Source organism: Eptatretus burgeri, chromosome 13 (assembly GCF_056783735.1).
Source record: "Eptatretus burgeri isolate ZD-2024b chromosome 13, Ebu_testis_v1, whole genome shotgun sequence".
In the NCBI taxonomy this organism is placed as follows: Eukaryota; Metazoa; Chordata; class Myxini; order Myxiniformes; family Myxinidae; genus Eptatretus; species Eptatretus burgeri.
In genome coordinates, this window is record NC_140973.1 from 37,556,863 (window position 1) to 37,572,618 (window position 15,756).

Genomic DNA, 15,756 nt, shown 5'->3' on the forward strand with positions numbered 1-15,756 from the left:
TCTGCTTTCAGTTCGACTTCGAGTGTTCAAACATGAGGGGGGTGGTTCTGCAGACACAGATACAGATAGTGACAGTGGAGAAGAGCTTTCAGCATTTTGTGGCAAGGTAATTCTTGAAACTATAACTGAATCGCTTTGTCTATCCTTTTAAAAAAGCAATGATTCCCATTTAGATGTGTTGTCAATTGTCAAATCTTCCAGCTCCCTTCCATCTCCAGCTCCAAAACCATGCCGAACTCTATACCTGTGGGAAGTAGAAAAAGCATTGGCAAAAAAAACGATTCAGCACAAAACTTCCAGTGGTCCTGATTATGCGTGCAGAGTGGATTATCCGTGAATTCTCTGTTGAATCAGAGTTGTGGAATTCCTGGATAATTGGATTAAAAAATGTTTCTGGTCAGGGATTGCTTTCGCTGGGTCGGTCGATACAAGTGTTAAACAAGCCGAGTGTTCGTAAAGACATTTGGGATCTCCATGATGGCTACATAATAGCTCCAGCGGATGAAGCTGCTAATAATTTTGTTGTGGTTTGTAAAATGTTTATGTAGAAGTTTTATAAAAAGAGGCATTGATACAGTTACTTTCACTAGTATAGGAAATAGCACATATGTTCCTTGTCATAAGTCACTCCAAGATATTGTTATGGTTTTGGAAAACTTACCACGGGGGAGAGCATACATGGACACGTAGGTGACCCAAGGATCAGTTATTTCATTAGTCTTTGTATAGATAGTCCTTGGTCCCTTGTCAAAGGGCTGTCTGGGGGGCATGCATTGGCTAGGCTGTATTTTTCCAGTGTAATGTCTCCCCCCTCCCACTCTGTTACTTTCAATCTTTCCTCCTTCACACTATCGTTCTGTTTAATCCCTCTGTTACTTTCAATCATCCCTCCATTATGCTAAAATATTTTGCGTCCTTAATTTCGGAAATTATATTTTTCTTGACAGTTTCACCAAGAAGATTGATTATTTCGTTTTGAATTCTGTTGTACAAGTACGTGACACTTTTTGGTTTCTCTTTCCCTCTCTGCAAGTGTTTTGCTAAGATGTCATCATATTTGGCCAAAAGTCTGATTGTTGTTAGAAAGTTTCCTGTATTTTCACTGACTGTCTCCCCTGGCTCTGATAACCCAGATATTCCTTCTCCTCGATGTCCACGATAGGCCAGATTCTGTTTTGCCAGAAAGGATATAACCTCGACAATCCGTTCAGTGAGAGCTTTCCATCTTTTCTTTTCAGCAGACATTTGCTGTTGAAGTTCAGCATCTATCGTAGTTGAATGATGGAGTCGAACTATGAGGTTCAGGTATTCCCTCATGTGAGCTCTATGAGAAAGGCTTTTCTCATGGTCAGGTATTCTTGGATTTAATTTTCTCCAAGTGGAGAAACCGTCTTACTTTCCAAAGTTTGACACAGACGACAAATGCTCCTTTGAAAACAAAAAGCAAACAAAACAGTAGCATGCTTTCCGATTATGGAGAGTATAACAACCATTTTCTCTCCACAATTTCTCCGTTTGTGGAAACTTTATCAAACCACTGTTTGGAAAATGATCTCCCATCCTTCTCAGCAAATGGACTACTTTTATTCTGATATCTTTCAGGGCCAAGTTGTAATATTTTCAACTTCAAATGATCTGGAATCGGTTTCTTCAAACAGCCAAAATTGCTTCTTTGCAAAAATATGCTAAAATCTTTATTTTCTTCACATGGATCATCATCCTGACAACGAGACTGAGGAGAGAGAGTATTATGTTCTGACCGAGCTGAATCCGTATCAGAAAAATCCTTCTCTGCACCCACATCATCTTTAACTTCTCCAGGTTCTCCTTCTTCTTCTTTACTTCTTTTTATCCATGCATCTATTGCCCCTCTTTGATGGGACTCATCTTCGACTCTGCCCCTCTTTTTTTCCTGTTCTGTGCTCCACTCGGTTGTACTATCTTCATCTGAGACATCTGAAAAAAAAAGAAGAAAAAAATATATGTGCAAAGTGATTACTAACTTACACACTTCTGAGACAAGCTTATTTTCTCTTGAACAAATATTCATTCTTGTATTTGTAGATAATAAGAGAACAAAAAATCTTAATTGGAGATAAAACTATTAAACCATTAAAATTAAAACAATAATATTGTTATAGATAACAGCTCCACCACCAACTCCCTGCGCGTTGTCAACGCGGCTTTTTATAGCCCGAGGGGAGAAGCCGTTGGAGGTTTCGCCACCCGAAATCGGCGCTTCCCCCTTTCACCTCTGAACCTTCACCCCAGGCTGCCTCCACCCCTTTCACCTCTGATTGGCTGGCCTTTTCCAGGGAAGAGCCCGTCTTGATCCGTTTATGCAAATCAGCCGTTTGGACGGCTGATTGCACACGGACGGCTGATTGCACACGGACGCTGGAATGTGGCTCCCCCTGTTGCGCCGTGAGTTCGTAACAGCGGCATTTTGCCGCTGTTTGCTGAGGAGGGCGCTGTGTTGTGGAGATGGCGTGGTTGTGGAGAATAAACTATACTGCAATAATTCTGAAACTCGATAATAATAAGCACATGAAATACTCGTAACATTTCATTTTCTATCTCAAAAACCGTAAGACGCATGAGAAAATGGTAAACAATCGGTCAGTTGCAGACGGATAAACCATATTTCATTTCTTTGTTCCTTCGTATCAAATTATTTCACACTGATTCTCCACTGATAATTTTGTGCAATTTATATCAGACTTGCAAATTAGTGGTATCTGTATTCGAATTTCGAATATTAACATGTAAAGGAATAAATGTCTCCTATTCCAAGATTAAATGCCATCGCAGTCCTCTGATCATCCAGGCTTCACTCTTACTACATCCCACATAAATATTTCATTAAATATCACCAAAAAACCTATAAAAAAATGTAGTTGCACCCGTTCTAGAGCTATTCACTGACCTGAGTAGGTAAAAGAACTAATCTTGATGCACAAAAAGCTGAAGAAAAGACGAGTTATAACTCGAGGAAACGCAGGAACGAACAGCCACGTCTGCTTGTTGCTTTTGATGGTTGCACCATGTACATCATGCGCATGAGTCTGGGGGGATGGGGAGAAGCACCATTTTCTCGAGACAGAAAGGGTACACCATGTTAAAGGAATAAAGAGCTAACAACTGCCTCTGCAGTGCGGTGAGCCTCCAAAAATTGATTTATCACCGCTGAAATTTTAAAATTACTATCTTATTTCCTTCTCTGATTGAATGCCCCCATCCAATGGATGCCCGGGGCCAACGCACCGTCACCCCCCCCCCTTGCATGCCACTGAGGGCAAGTCAAAATCACATGCACTTAAATCCAAGGAACAGTGTTGGTAATGGGGTTCGTACATGTCACAGAATTTCAGTAAATTTCAGTTTTGGTTATGGAGTTTGAAGGAATCTTTTTCTTCTTCTTCTTCTTCCTCTTCCTCTTCTTCTTCCTCTTCTTCTTCCTCTTCCTCTTCTTCTTCCTCTTCCTCTTCTTCTTCCTCTTCCTCTTCTTCTTCTTCTTCTTTTTTGAAGTCCCAGTTGAAGCCAACTCTTCGAGATAATAAAATTTTCAAATCGACTTGCAAAAGTATTCTGAGGCTCATGAGCGTTTTGGCTTGTACTTTGCCATCACCTTTTTTGTTGGTCATGATGTAGTGTCGTGTTGACGTGGATATTCCTCACCATTTTGTAAAACTCCTGAAGTTAGACACGTCGACAAGTGGTTCGAGCTTGTATGCTGCATTCTCTCAATGGAAAACCTTCCTGATCTCCCTTTGTTGCACACTCCTGCCAGAGATATACTGGTGTTATGAAAAGCTGTAGAAGAGTAGCCTTTCTGCCAACATCATCCAATGGCTTTCGTTTCTTGTGTCTAAGGATCTTGACAGATTACAGAATTTTATAACCACGAAATAAAGGTTTTAAAACGTTTTATTTATATGCTGTGAAACACTTGATTGTTGGTTTTATTTTATTTCAAATTTGGCAAGTTACAGCTCTATTTTATTTGTTTGTTTTATTTATTTACTAAGCATTCACCATGTTCTTTTCTGAGCATCATGTGATGGCACAACCCGATAATTTTTTTTCCACAAGAGCTTATTTTGATTGGAGTTTTATCTTGTCACCTTTCCCATGTGACATGAGTGGCATGACAGTTGAAGTGACACGATGTTAACATTATAAAGTGCATTTTGCATAGCGCATTCATCTGTCGGTGGAGAAAACGGCACCAGAATTAACACTGCGATCGTCTCAGATCGCAGGCCCATTATCCCTCGTGCGACGAGTGGAACATCTCGATGCCGTTGAATTTGAATCATAACCTCCTCGATCCTTCAGTTCGGTATAATAAACATTTTTCATTTTAAATTCCACGACATATCATCATCCTGAGCATACAACCAGAACCGGTGACGAACAACCGCTTTGGGAATTTTGATCCATATTTTTATATAATTTTGCCAATATTGCTAGAGTATAATAATAATAATGTCATGATGATGCAACTGAAAAGACAGCTCAAAATCCTTTTCACTAGATTGATGGGTTGAGTTATGAGATTCCTCCCCCTCCCCCTCCCCTTTACGTTTCATTAGTGCCCTAATGTAAACCATTTTCTGTGGCTTTGGTCACTCCTCTCTGCCATAACCAAAACGAATGTGCTAAAAAAATATATGAGACATTTCTTTCCTTTTCTTACTCATTATATGGACTTGTAGAATGAAGAGTAATGTGTGGCATGGGTTGCACTATTATGATTACCTTGTTTGTAGAACTTGTTTGATTCTCCTAGTAAATAATCTAACTATGGCCGTGCATACATGGGGCTTGTTTTCAAAGTTGGCCTCCTGTGTTCATTGCAAAAAATGTATGACCAAACCAAAGATCCATTTACAAATGATTGACGTACTCAGGTGCTTCCGAACACTCCGCCAGATATTGGAGTGTGTTGAGAATGGGCTCTCTGTACCTGTGCTAGATGGATGTGACTCGAACAGCACTGGCACTGGCCATCACGGATTCCGAACTTTCTGACGAGGAGGCATCCTTTTTGGAAAGCGAAGGCTTCTCATTATCACGAGGAAATACCCCGCCACCTTTACTCGAGTTATACGAAGGTACGGAAAACTTGCATTCCTCTAGCATCTTCACAAAATAAATAAGTAACCATAATTTGGCTTTGCCCTCTGTTTGCAGACTTGGAGAGACACAGTACGGATAACAAGACAGATGGCAACACTCAGCAGGAAGTGTCAGAATATCCTCAGTCTAACAAGCTGGTAGAAAGAGAGGAAACTGTGCATGTAACTCCTCAAACAATGAAGATGAAGATCCCAAGGGAAGCCCGTAAATGGGAGGCCTTGGATTTGGAATCGGTGGTGCAAGATGTTGTTGATGTTGATGGTGATATTACTCAAAATAAGCAGGTTAAATATGCACATTTAAAGCATGCCGTTGAGAGTGACATTGTGGTTGAGAAAAGTGTGGATGATTTTAAAGTAGAGGACGGAAGTGAAATGCTGAAGAATGTTGGTTTTGTTCGCATGAAGCCCCTAAGGAAAGCAGAAAGTGAAATTTATTCACAACCTGTTTCTGCAGAAAGAAGTAATGTCATCAGTTTTGCAGCACATACTACCACCATAGCAGGAAGTGATGACCATACAGTGACAGGAAGTTCCACAAATGTACATACTGCAGAAAGTGATGTTGCGAAAGTGGTTTCTCACGACGATGAGGAATTTGTCATCCTCAATCGAGCTGAAGTGGAGGAGCTTGGGGAGGACACGATGCACAACACGTTACAAGGGACCTCAGGGATTCTGGGCAATCTATTTGGATGAATACCTCAAATTAGTCCACTAAATAGTCTACGATGTGTTCTTGCATACTCATCTTCACACCAAGTTCACTTCACCCACCTCGTGCCTGGCCATGGTCTTTTCATGTGATTGATCATAAATCAATAACTTCATCCAATAGTCGAGCATTAGGTTTCAGTCAAAAGTACATTCTGAAAACTTTTTACATTTTCAATGGCTGCGCTACACTCAGCCAACCAATTCTTGGTACTTGACGTATGTACAAGAATTGTAATTACTGAAGTCTTTTTGTAACCACAACCCTTGAATATTACCTTTAACCCTGCAGGTTCAACCTCAATCTACCTGTTTATTGTCATCCCATACATTAAGTTGTTCCTTCATTACTCTATATCCTGAATGTAGCGATTAATTAAATTGCAACTTGTGCAGCATTTGGATTATGTTGTCGGCATCCAATGATGGTCACTCCAACATTACCTGCTTTAATTTATTTGTGGTCAAATAAAAATAAATAAAAGTTTCCGATTTCTAATCATTGAGTTTTGAGGTGAAGTTTTTATTGCAGTAAAATATAATCGGTGACCAATGCATATGCAGCAAATGCTAAGTATGAGGTAGTGAGAAATGAAAAGAAAGCGTGCAGTTTGTAAACTGATTGGAAATAAATTCCTCATACAAGCTTCTAACATGGCGATGCACAAGTCTTTCAATCCTTCATGTCATTGAGTAGAGTTTGTTGTTGCTTTTATTGCTTTTCTACAGTGTAAGTGTGATAATGAATCAACTTGAGCATAACTTTGCGAATATGTATCATTACCTTATTCGAAAGTTTTTAAAAACTGCATTGCCACCAAAAATAGTAAGATACGATATATATATATATATATATATATATATATATATATATATATATATATATATATATATATATATATATATATATATATGAATATACTTGTATAGTTATACAGTTGTATTGTTACGAATCTTGAAGCCATGAGCAGACAACAGCCAGAGTCCTAAGATCAGTTCTATCGGTAAGTACGTGTTTTTAGTTAGGGTCCCGTTAGTCTAATGGGAATTAATTGTACGTGCGCTGTGGAGTTATTTTGATAGAGTTTTCTTTTACATTTTTACATCACTTACAACTACAACAACACATTCGTTCCATCCTGACGCCCTAACGCTCACGGTGGGTGGACTTCGAGAAGGACTTGGCGTCTTTCGCCCAATCAGAGAGATGCGAGCGAGTTTGCCGTCGGTCGGCCAATGAGAGCCAACGCAAGACAATGTTATTCTTCCTGTTTGAATGGCGGTCCGCCGTGACGCCCGCTACGCCACCCCCTCCCCCCCCAACGGTCCAATCAGCGGACTTGGCGCCCCTTTTGGCCAATCACGGGGGCGACAAGTGCATTTGCGCGCCAAAACCGTCCAGTGAGGAGAGCGGGTCGGAGGAGCTGGCTCCTCCCCTCTGAAGAGGGACTAAATAATTGTTCGGCGCGATCCGACTGGTGAGGAAAGAGTTGGTTTTTTTTGTCTGCCGGGTCGCCTGGCCTTGCCTGCTGGCGCTCGCTGCCTCGTCCGCGCTCGCGCTGGTTGGCGTCCGCCCTTCATCCTCCGTCCCGGGTACTTGGAGTGGCATCAGGGTTGCAGGTTCGAGTCCCGCCGGTCCCAGACGTCAAAGACCACACGAGGTGGACAGGTTCAAGATAGATCTGGTTTCCAGCTCATCTTCCCTCGAGCTGGGAACCTTCAATAAAGATCCTACGGGGTCGATTTCTTTGGGTGTTTGTCTGTGTGCGGGCCTGCCTTGTCAAGTGGAATTCTTAAGTGCTTGTGCTTGTACATTATTTGCATTTCTTAGAGACGCGATAACTCTGCTCTTGTGTGCTTCCCCCTCCCCGATGATTGTAAATAAATACCCCTTTTCTTGAATGTTCCAGCTCGTTTCTGTGTTTCTTTCATTGGCTTAGCATGGTGCGTGTTGGAAAATAGCAAAGTGGCAAATTGTTCATTTGGTCCGGCACGGCTCTGGTAACTCCGCTCGGTTACGCCCGATTCAAGCTGTAACCGGGACTCGGATCGGACAGAGTCGGCCGAGGGTGTAGTTTCCCCGTTAGTTGGACGGCGTGAGTACTTAGGTAAATTGGAGTTAGACAAGTGGACCCTTGCAGTGCCACCAAAAATATATGGTCACCGATTATATTCCCTTGCCTAGGGAATCCTGTTCACCCGAAGCGAGGCTTGCTTTTTTTTTATGCACGCGCACCAGCGCGGCAACTCGCAACCTGCGCTCTTTTCCCCGTGACGTCATTGCAGCTGCTCGTGCTTCGCGCACCTTGTCACTTCTCGGACGGTACCATCCAGCAGGGATTTCCCCTCCTGCCGGATTTCAACCATGCAGCCACGACGTCACCCTGCGCATTCAAAACAAGCCTCTCGTTTCGAGGGGTTCCCCACGCGAACACATGTGCTCTGCTCGTCGGAGCTTTACAAACACGTTCGCATTGAGAACCCATCCGGTCCAAATCCATTATCCAGCCTACCTTCTGTCCGTCTGCAGGGTCGGCTCGAATCCACCGTGGCGTTTCCGGACCAGGCTTCACTCCCGCAGGCGCGCACGTGACGGCCTCGTGCGTAGCACAGCACGGACCCCGCGCGCGCTGTTGTGCAAAAACCCGGCACGGTCCCCAAAATAGCTATGGCCGCTACTCGGCCTTTGTCCACCGTCAGGCACCGTCGGCGTCGCACTCTCGGGCACGCACTTCTGCGTGCCATGACTCTCACACATCTCGAGATGACATTCACACCGGGACATGAGGTTGCATGTACCCGCATGCCAACCGCCATCCCCCTCACATACAGCGACCTCACACACACGGTTCCTCTCACACATGGCCGTTCACTCACGCATGCCATTTCCCTCGCACACGTGGTTCCACTCACACACGGTGCTTCATCCACACACGGTGTTCCATCCACACACTGCGTGCTGGGAAGCACGCATTTCGGCAAACTCGCAACCACGCACACCGTATTGCTCACACATGGCCCTCCACTCGCACAGGGGGTTTCACTCACACACACATTTTCACTCATGCTCGCTGTTCTTCTAACACAGCCTTTCACCCCTGCTATGCGCGCTTTTCAGCACGCATTTTTCCACACTCGTGAACACACACACCGGGACCTTCACAATGGGGAATCGCTCTTCCACAAGGGGTCCCGGGGCCTTCACACCCCCCAAGCTCCGTGTGCACCTGTCTACAGCACTCGCCTCCTCTAACTCGCAAAGCTCGACCGGACTCACCTGGTCGAGATCCGCTTCAAGGGGGCACATTCCCTCCCGTTGTTCCATAAGGAGGCTATCCGGCTGCTTGCACCGGGTCACCACACATTCCCTGAGCTCCCCTTCATTGTCCCTCACTAACTCCGTGTGTTTGCTCGTCTTTCACCCCGTCTTTATCGTGTAGTCTCTCCTCTACTTTTTCCATCTCCTGCGTCTCTGTTATTTCTATTAATTCCTGCATCTCCCTTCGTGTCTCTGCCAACTCCGTTACCTCATTCCTTACCTCCGTCTCTTCCCTTGTTATCCGTGTCTCTGTCACCATTCATTTTCCCGTCGTAGTCACCTCCACGTGTCTCGTCCTACACGTCTCGCGAATTATTTTGACCTTCCATCACGGGCCGGACAGCCGTTGCACTCCCTCACAACTCGTTTGTTCCAGCACGTGGCGACGCCATTTTGTTGTGCTCCACCGTCCGTGTTTGCGTTTCGCTGTGCGCAACCGCCATTATGCCCGCCTGCAGGCATCGCCCCACGCGCTGCATTTCACCCCGCAGTGTTTGCATATTCCCATCCATTTTTTTATTCATGCCATCTATTTTGCACGCATTTGTATCCATTTTGTTATTCATTACATCCATTTTGTTTTGCATTTCCTTTGCGTTTCCATCTATTTTGTTTTGTATATTTGTATCCATTCTTCCCATCAACGCCTCAAACATGTCTCTCGCGTCAAATAACCACGTGGCAGTCAGTTCGCCATTATCGGGCGCCGATCCGCCAGGGAGTGGGGAGGGATTTTGACGGAGGAGGGTAGGGGGGGTGTCGAAAGCCGCGGCCGCCGCCACTGCGCCCATTTCGGTCTCGAGGTTCAGTTGTGGGGAAAGTTCATTCTGCATATTTATGTCCTGCACGGGGATCTCATCCTGGGCCATGGATTCTATTATCTCTAAATTCATACCTAATCCCTCCTGCCCCTGCTCACCTGGAAATGCCATTTTGCTTCTCGGAACAATTTAACCACTCAAAATTTGGGGGAACGGAGGGTCGCTCTACACACCCTTGATCCGATTCCCGTTAATTTTGTTTGGAGATGGGAGTTTGTTTCCCACTCTCTGACACCAGTGTTACGAATTTCCGCCCGCCGGCGTGCGAACGACAGCGTTTAACCGAATCGCGGCTGTACGCCCACCAGACGAACAATTCAGTCGCGGCTTTCCGGATCAATGCCGAAAACCAGCCACGGGTGTGTTCTTAACCACACCACAACCTTGTCCGCACTCTACCCGCACGCCACAGGGTCCGATCGCCAAATCTTCCATTTACCTAATTACACGCGCGGGTAGATTACCGAGAGATTGTACCTCAACGGGACCGCTTGGAAACGAGCCGCTTAAGCAGCTCGCTTCCTTTTGGGATAACCGAGCGGGGTATTATCGTGCAGTCCCGTTGGACCAGATTCTATTATCGGTTATTTAAAAACCAACCATATCCAGAGTGCAAGATGGCAGTTCAATTGTGGAAAAATGACAACGAGCAGGTTAACATTTAAACAAGCACATTTATTACACACTTATGCAGTCAGGTATTCATGCAAGAAAAGCACGTATTCAAGCATGCACATATGCAATTATACAGCCAACAAAAACAATGCAAAGGAACTACTACCGTTTATTTATTGTTTAGTCACTTATACACAGTTCTACTTATCGGACTCAGTGCCACAACTTTCATACAAAGAAAAGCAAGGAAAACCCCCCTTAAAGACAAGGGGGTAGACTGGACCTCTCGGGGTCTTTATGACATGGAGCTTTGAGGACCGAAGGAGCTCCAAGAGGCCGTGCAGGTTGCCTTCACCTTGCTGGGGCGATCCGCGACGTCCCGTCCCCACGGCAGCTAGCGTAACTGCGTCTCGGCCGTGGCCTGGTGATTCGGGCCCCAGCCGGCAACGCCTGAGAGGAACGAACGGGTCTTTGCTCTTTCTGAGTTGATGCTCTCTTTAAGAACCTGTCCATCCCTCAGTGATGCTCGGACTGTTCCGAAGCCCGATCACTTCAGACCGTTCGGTGCTGGTTGGCGAGCTCTCTCCGGCTCTCTCCACGTCCCGCACATGAACATGCAGCTCCGCGCGGCACAGCAGGCTTGGCCGTGCTCGCGTCTCCTCCGCTCTCCTCAGCTTCTCCACTGACTGCAGGCTCCAGGCTCCAGGTGCTCCGAACACCGACAGACACTCCACAGACTGACTTCAGACTGGCACTCCGCTCGCCCTTTTATAGGGCCCGAGAGATGAGATCTGATGTCCGCACTCTCACCTCTGACCCCCACTGGCTCCGCCCCTCGCTCTCTTGATCCGAATTCCGAGGCGAAACTTGCACAGAGCGGACGTGGGCGAAGACAGCGACCCTGCGCGGTGAGCGGACGTGCGCGAAATCACCGACTTTCGTGGTGAGGAAACCCCCGCATCTGCCTGCAGCGATGCCGTTCGATGCGGACTCGCCGTGGCTGGTGCCAAGATGGCGTCGTTTCGGAGATGAAGGTGAGGCGACGTTGTTTGTGTTGATTTATCAGGGGAGATGTGGATTATGAGATGGTGAGGAGATGTCGTTGTTGTGAAGGCGGTGTGGAGAGGGTGGTTGGCGTTGTGGAGAAGTTGGTTGGTGGTTGGTGTGGTGGAGAATGTGGTTGGTGTGGTGGAAAAGGTGGTTGGTGGTTGGCGTTGTGGTTGGTCCAAAATAACGACAGTAAAAGAAAAACGGCTACCTCAAAGATCACAGCCCGGGTGACACGAATAAAATCCATTAGACAACGGTGGGGAAATCTACCTGAACACAGACTTATCGGCATAACTGATCTAAGGACCTATCTGGTGGTCTGAAAATTTCCACAGCCATAACAATATAAATATATATATATATATATATATATATATATATATATATATATTTATTTATAGTTATATTGTTGCGAATTCGCGCCGCCGGCGTGCGAACGGCTCCGTAACTCGAATCGCAGCACGGACAATTCTGTCGTGACCCTCTTGGAACAACGCCGGGAGCTAGTCACGGGTGGGGGTTTAACCTCACCACGATCGTGCCAATTGCCCACCCGTGCAGGATAGGGTTGCTCACCAAATTCGATCTACCTAAGTACCTGCATGAATAGTCAACTGGGTGATCGTACCACGCCACAGGCCGACTCCAGACACGAACCGCTTAAGCGGTCCGTTCCATGCTACAGTGATAACCGAGCGGTGTTATCGACGGTTCCGATTAATTACCGGGATGTTGCACCCACTACAAACCCCTTACGTGAAGCAGGATGGAGAGTCAATAGAGAAAAGACAAAGTGAAACGGGCACAGTTCAACAAGCAAGCATTTTATTTCCCGGCACACAGAAAGCACGTCTATACAGCCATACAGAATCAAAATGCACATAAAGCAAATGTAAGAGTTAAAACCGACGACGCGCACACACAGCAACACTTATACAGTTCTACTTCACAGACGGCGCCAACACACATTTACACAAAAGCAAAGGAAAGAAGCCACCCTCACAGACAAGGAGGCAGACAGGCCCGTAGGCCAAATGTGTGCGTGACCTGGAGGAGCGGCCAGGTCCGCGAGACCGGGGAGGTCTTACCCGCGTCCTCGTGACGCGTTGGCGGGCAAGCCGCAAATGTGGCCGCGCCGCTGTGCCCCGACTCCGTGCCCTTGGCGGGTTTCGTTGGCACCACGTTTGGGGTGGGAACGGGGCCCCCTTTTTCACTATCTCAGCGCGGGGGAAAGGGGGGAATTGTTGATGCCCTGGGGGAGGGGAGTGGCTGGCTGGCTTGGGTCCCACGATGAGACGAGCGATGCCCCACACCGCAACCTCCTCGTCCACCGCCGTCCTTCCTGCCTCGGACCCGAGCTCCCTTGCTTGCAGTTCCACCGCGCGCACTCGACTCCACTCCACCAACGCACGCTCCTTGTCCCCCCAAGAGCAACCTCTCGACGACACTCTCCAAGCAACTTCAAAACCCAACTCGCTCCAATTTGCCTTGCGCTCTCCTTTTTATAGGCGGCAGGAGCAGCCAATATGCAAATTTTGGGATCAAAACGTGATTGGAGGCGGGGTCACGCCGCCCCCCCCCCGGTCAGCCATTGGTCGGGCAAAAATGGCCGTGAACCTCTCCTGATCCTAAAATTTGCATATACGGACTTCACATACACACGCTTGGAGGCGGGGCCAAGCCACCCCACGCTCGCCAATTGGACAGAGGAGAAGTGGGCGTGAAGCGTTTCTGATCCGAATTTTCCCCTCGGAAAGGCTGCCATTCGCGCTCGCGGCTCGGTGCGTTCGGCACCAATCGCCGAACGGGCCCGAGACAGCCCGACGTTCAGTGTTCACAGGTGGTGTGGGAATGGCCGTAGAAGCGATGATGTGGGGTGAGGTTGTGAAGGTAAAGGCGAAGCTGGTGGTGTGGCGTCGTTGTGTGGTTGGTGCTGTGGTGGGGATGGCGTAGTTGTTGAGATGCTGTTTGTTTGAAATAAAAGATAGAGAAAGAAAAACGCCTAACTCAAAACGTCGCAGCCCGGATGGATCACATAAATTCCCTCTATACAATGGGTTTGGGCTAACTACACATGTATCTCTGGAGATATCTCACCTGAGGGCCCTTTATGGTGCAATGCGAATTTCCACAGCCGTAACAATATACATATATATATATATATATATATATATATATATATATATATATATATATAAATATATATATATATATATATATATATATATATATATATATATATATATATATATATATATATATATATATATAGTAATATGTAATCTATGCAAGCCTGGTGTTGGCGCAGTGGTTAGGGCAGTGGCTTGGGACCCAAAAGGTCCTGAGTTCAAGCCCCGTTGGGACACTGAATTAATATATGTATATATATATCGAAAACACCAGGGGGTTGACTCAGCCTGTCATCCTTCCGAGGTCGGCGAAATGAGTAGCAGTGTACTGGGCCGGTGTATACCCTGGTTAAAATAGGTGTACCATATCCCTGTGTCGTAAGAGGCGACCAGGGTTGCGTCAGGAAGGGCATCCGGCGTAAAACATGTGCCAAATCACTATGCGGATCATACGGATGATCCGCTGTGGCGACCCCTAACGGGAGCCATCGGTGTGGCAGAAAGAGTGAGTCAAGTTTTTGGTTGGAGAGTGGAGTGGAGTAGAGCAGAGCAGAGCAGAGTCGAGTCGAGTCGGGTGGCGAAGTCTTCAGTGTGGCAAACAGTCGAGTGGGGTGGTGAAGTCATCGGTGAGGCAGGAAGAGTTGGGTTCTGGAGTCGGCTGAGAAGAGTTGCGGGAAGAGGCAAAGGAGCTCGGGTCCGAGGCGAGAAGGACGGCGGTCGGCAACGAGGTCGCGGTGTGGGATCGCTCGTCGCCGGACCCAAGCCAGCCAGCCATTCTCCCTCCCCCAGGGCATCAACAATTCCCCCTTTCCCCCGCGCTGAGATAGTGCAAAAAGGGGGCCCCGTTCCCACCCCACTCCAAACGTCTTGCCAACGAAACCCGCCAAGGAGCACGGAGTCGGGGCACAGCCACGTGGCCACATCTGCGGCTCGCCCGCCAACGTGTCACAAGGACGCGGGTAGGACCCCCCTGGTCTCGCGGGCCTGGCCGCTCCTTCAGGTCACGCGCTCATATTGGCCTTCAGGCCCGTCTTCCCCCTTGTCTATGAGGGTGGCTTCTTTCCTTTGCTTTTGAGTAAATGTGTGTTGGCGCCGTCTGTAAAGTAGAACTGTATAAGTGTTGCCGTGTGTGCGCGTAGTCAGTAGTAATTCTGCGTCGTTGTTGCTTTTATTGTTTTTGTTGCTATATGTGCATTTTGACTGATTGGCTGTATATGTGTACTTTCCGTGTGCCGGGAAATATATGTGCTTTGTGTGAACTGTTTTGCCGTTTCGCTTCGTCTTTTCTTCATTGACTCTCCATCCTGCTTCACGTAAAGGGTTCGTAGCGGGCTTAAACGCCCGGTAATTAATCGGAACCGTCGAGGCCGACGATAACACCGCTCGGTTATCACTGTTGCACGGAACGGACCGCTTAAGCGGTTCGTGTCCGGAGTCGGCATGTGGCATGGTACGACCGCCCGGTCGACCATCCGCGCAGGTACTGAGGTAGATCGAATTTGGCGAGCAACCCTATCCTGCGCGGGTGGGCAATTGGCACGGTCGTGATGGGGTTAAACCCCCACCCGTGACTAGCTCCCGGTGTTGTTCCGAGAGGGTCACGACTGAATTGTCCGTCCGGTGGGCGACGCGGTCGCGATTCGAGTGACGTGGCCGTCCGCACGCCGGCGGGCGCGAATTCGCAACACTGGTGTCAGGTCGTGGGACACGAACCCATCCCCCTCCTCGCAACACTGGTGTCATAGAACAGGAAACAAACCCTCCCCCTCCAAGCTAAATTCACGGGGAATCAGTTCAGGGGTGAGAGGAGCGACCCCCGATTCCCTCCAAATTACGAGCAGGCCAAATTAACCCGTTACGAGAAATAAGATGGAGTCTCAAGGCGAGCGGGAGCCAGGGGTATTAGAAATGGATGTAGAATTGTTAGAATCCATGGCCCAGGATGGAGACCCCGAGCAGGAAATGTT

The 15,756-nt window shown here is 47.3% G+C and overlaps 1 protein-coding gene across 3 annotated transcripts in view; it reads left to right on the forward strand.

Moving 5' to 3' along the window:
* The window catches only part of LOC147014247 (reticulophagy regulator 2-like), a 63,571-nt gene extending 57,063 nt beyond the window's left edge, over nucleotides 1–6,508 (forward strand). For all 3 annotated transcript variants that reach the window (XM_085852027.1, XM_085852028.1, XM_085852029.1), the window contains 3 exons: nucleotides 12–106; nucleotides 4,979–5,117; nucleotides 5,197–6,508. In XM_085852027.1, the coding sequence (XP_085708153.1) occupies nucleotides 12–106; nucleotides 4,979–5,117; nucleotides 5,197–5,840 (878 nt within the window). In that variant the 3' untranslated portion in view covers nucleotides 5,841–6,508. The remainder of the gene's footprint in view (nucleotides 1–11; nucleotides 107–4,978; nucleotides 5,118–5,196) is intronic.
* Nucleotides 6,509–15,756: the final 9,248 nt, after the last annotated feature.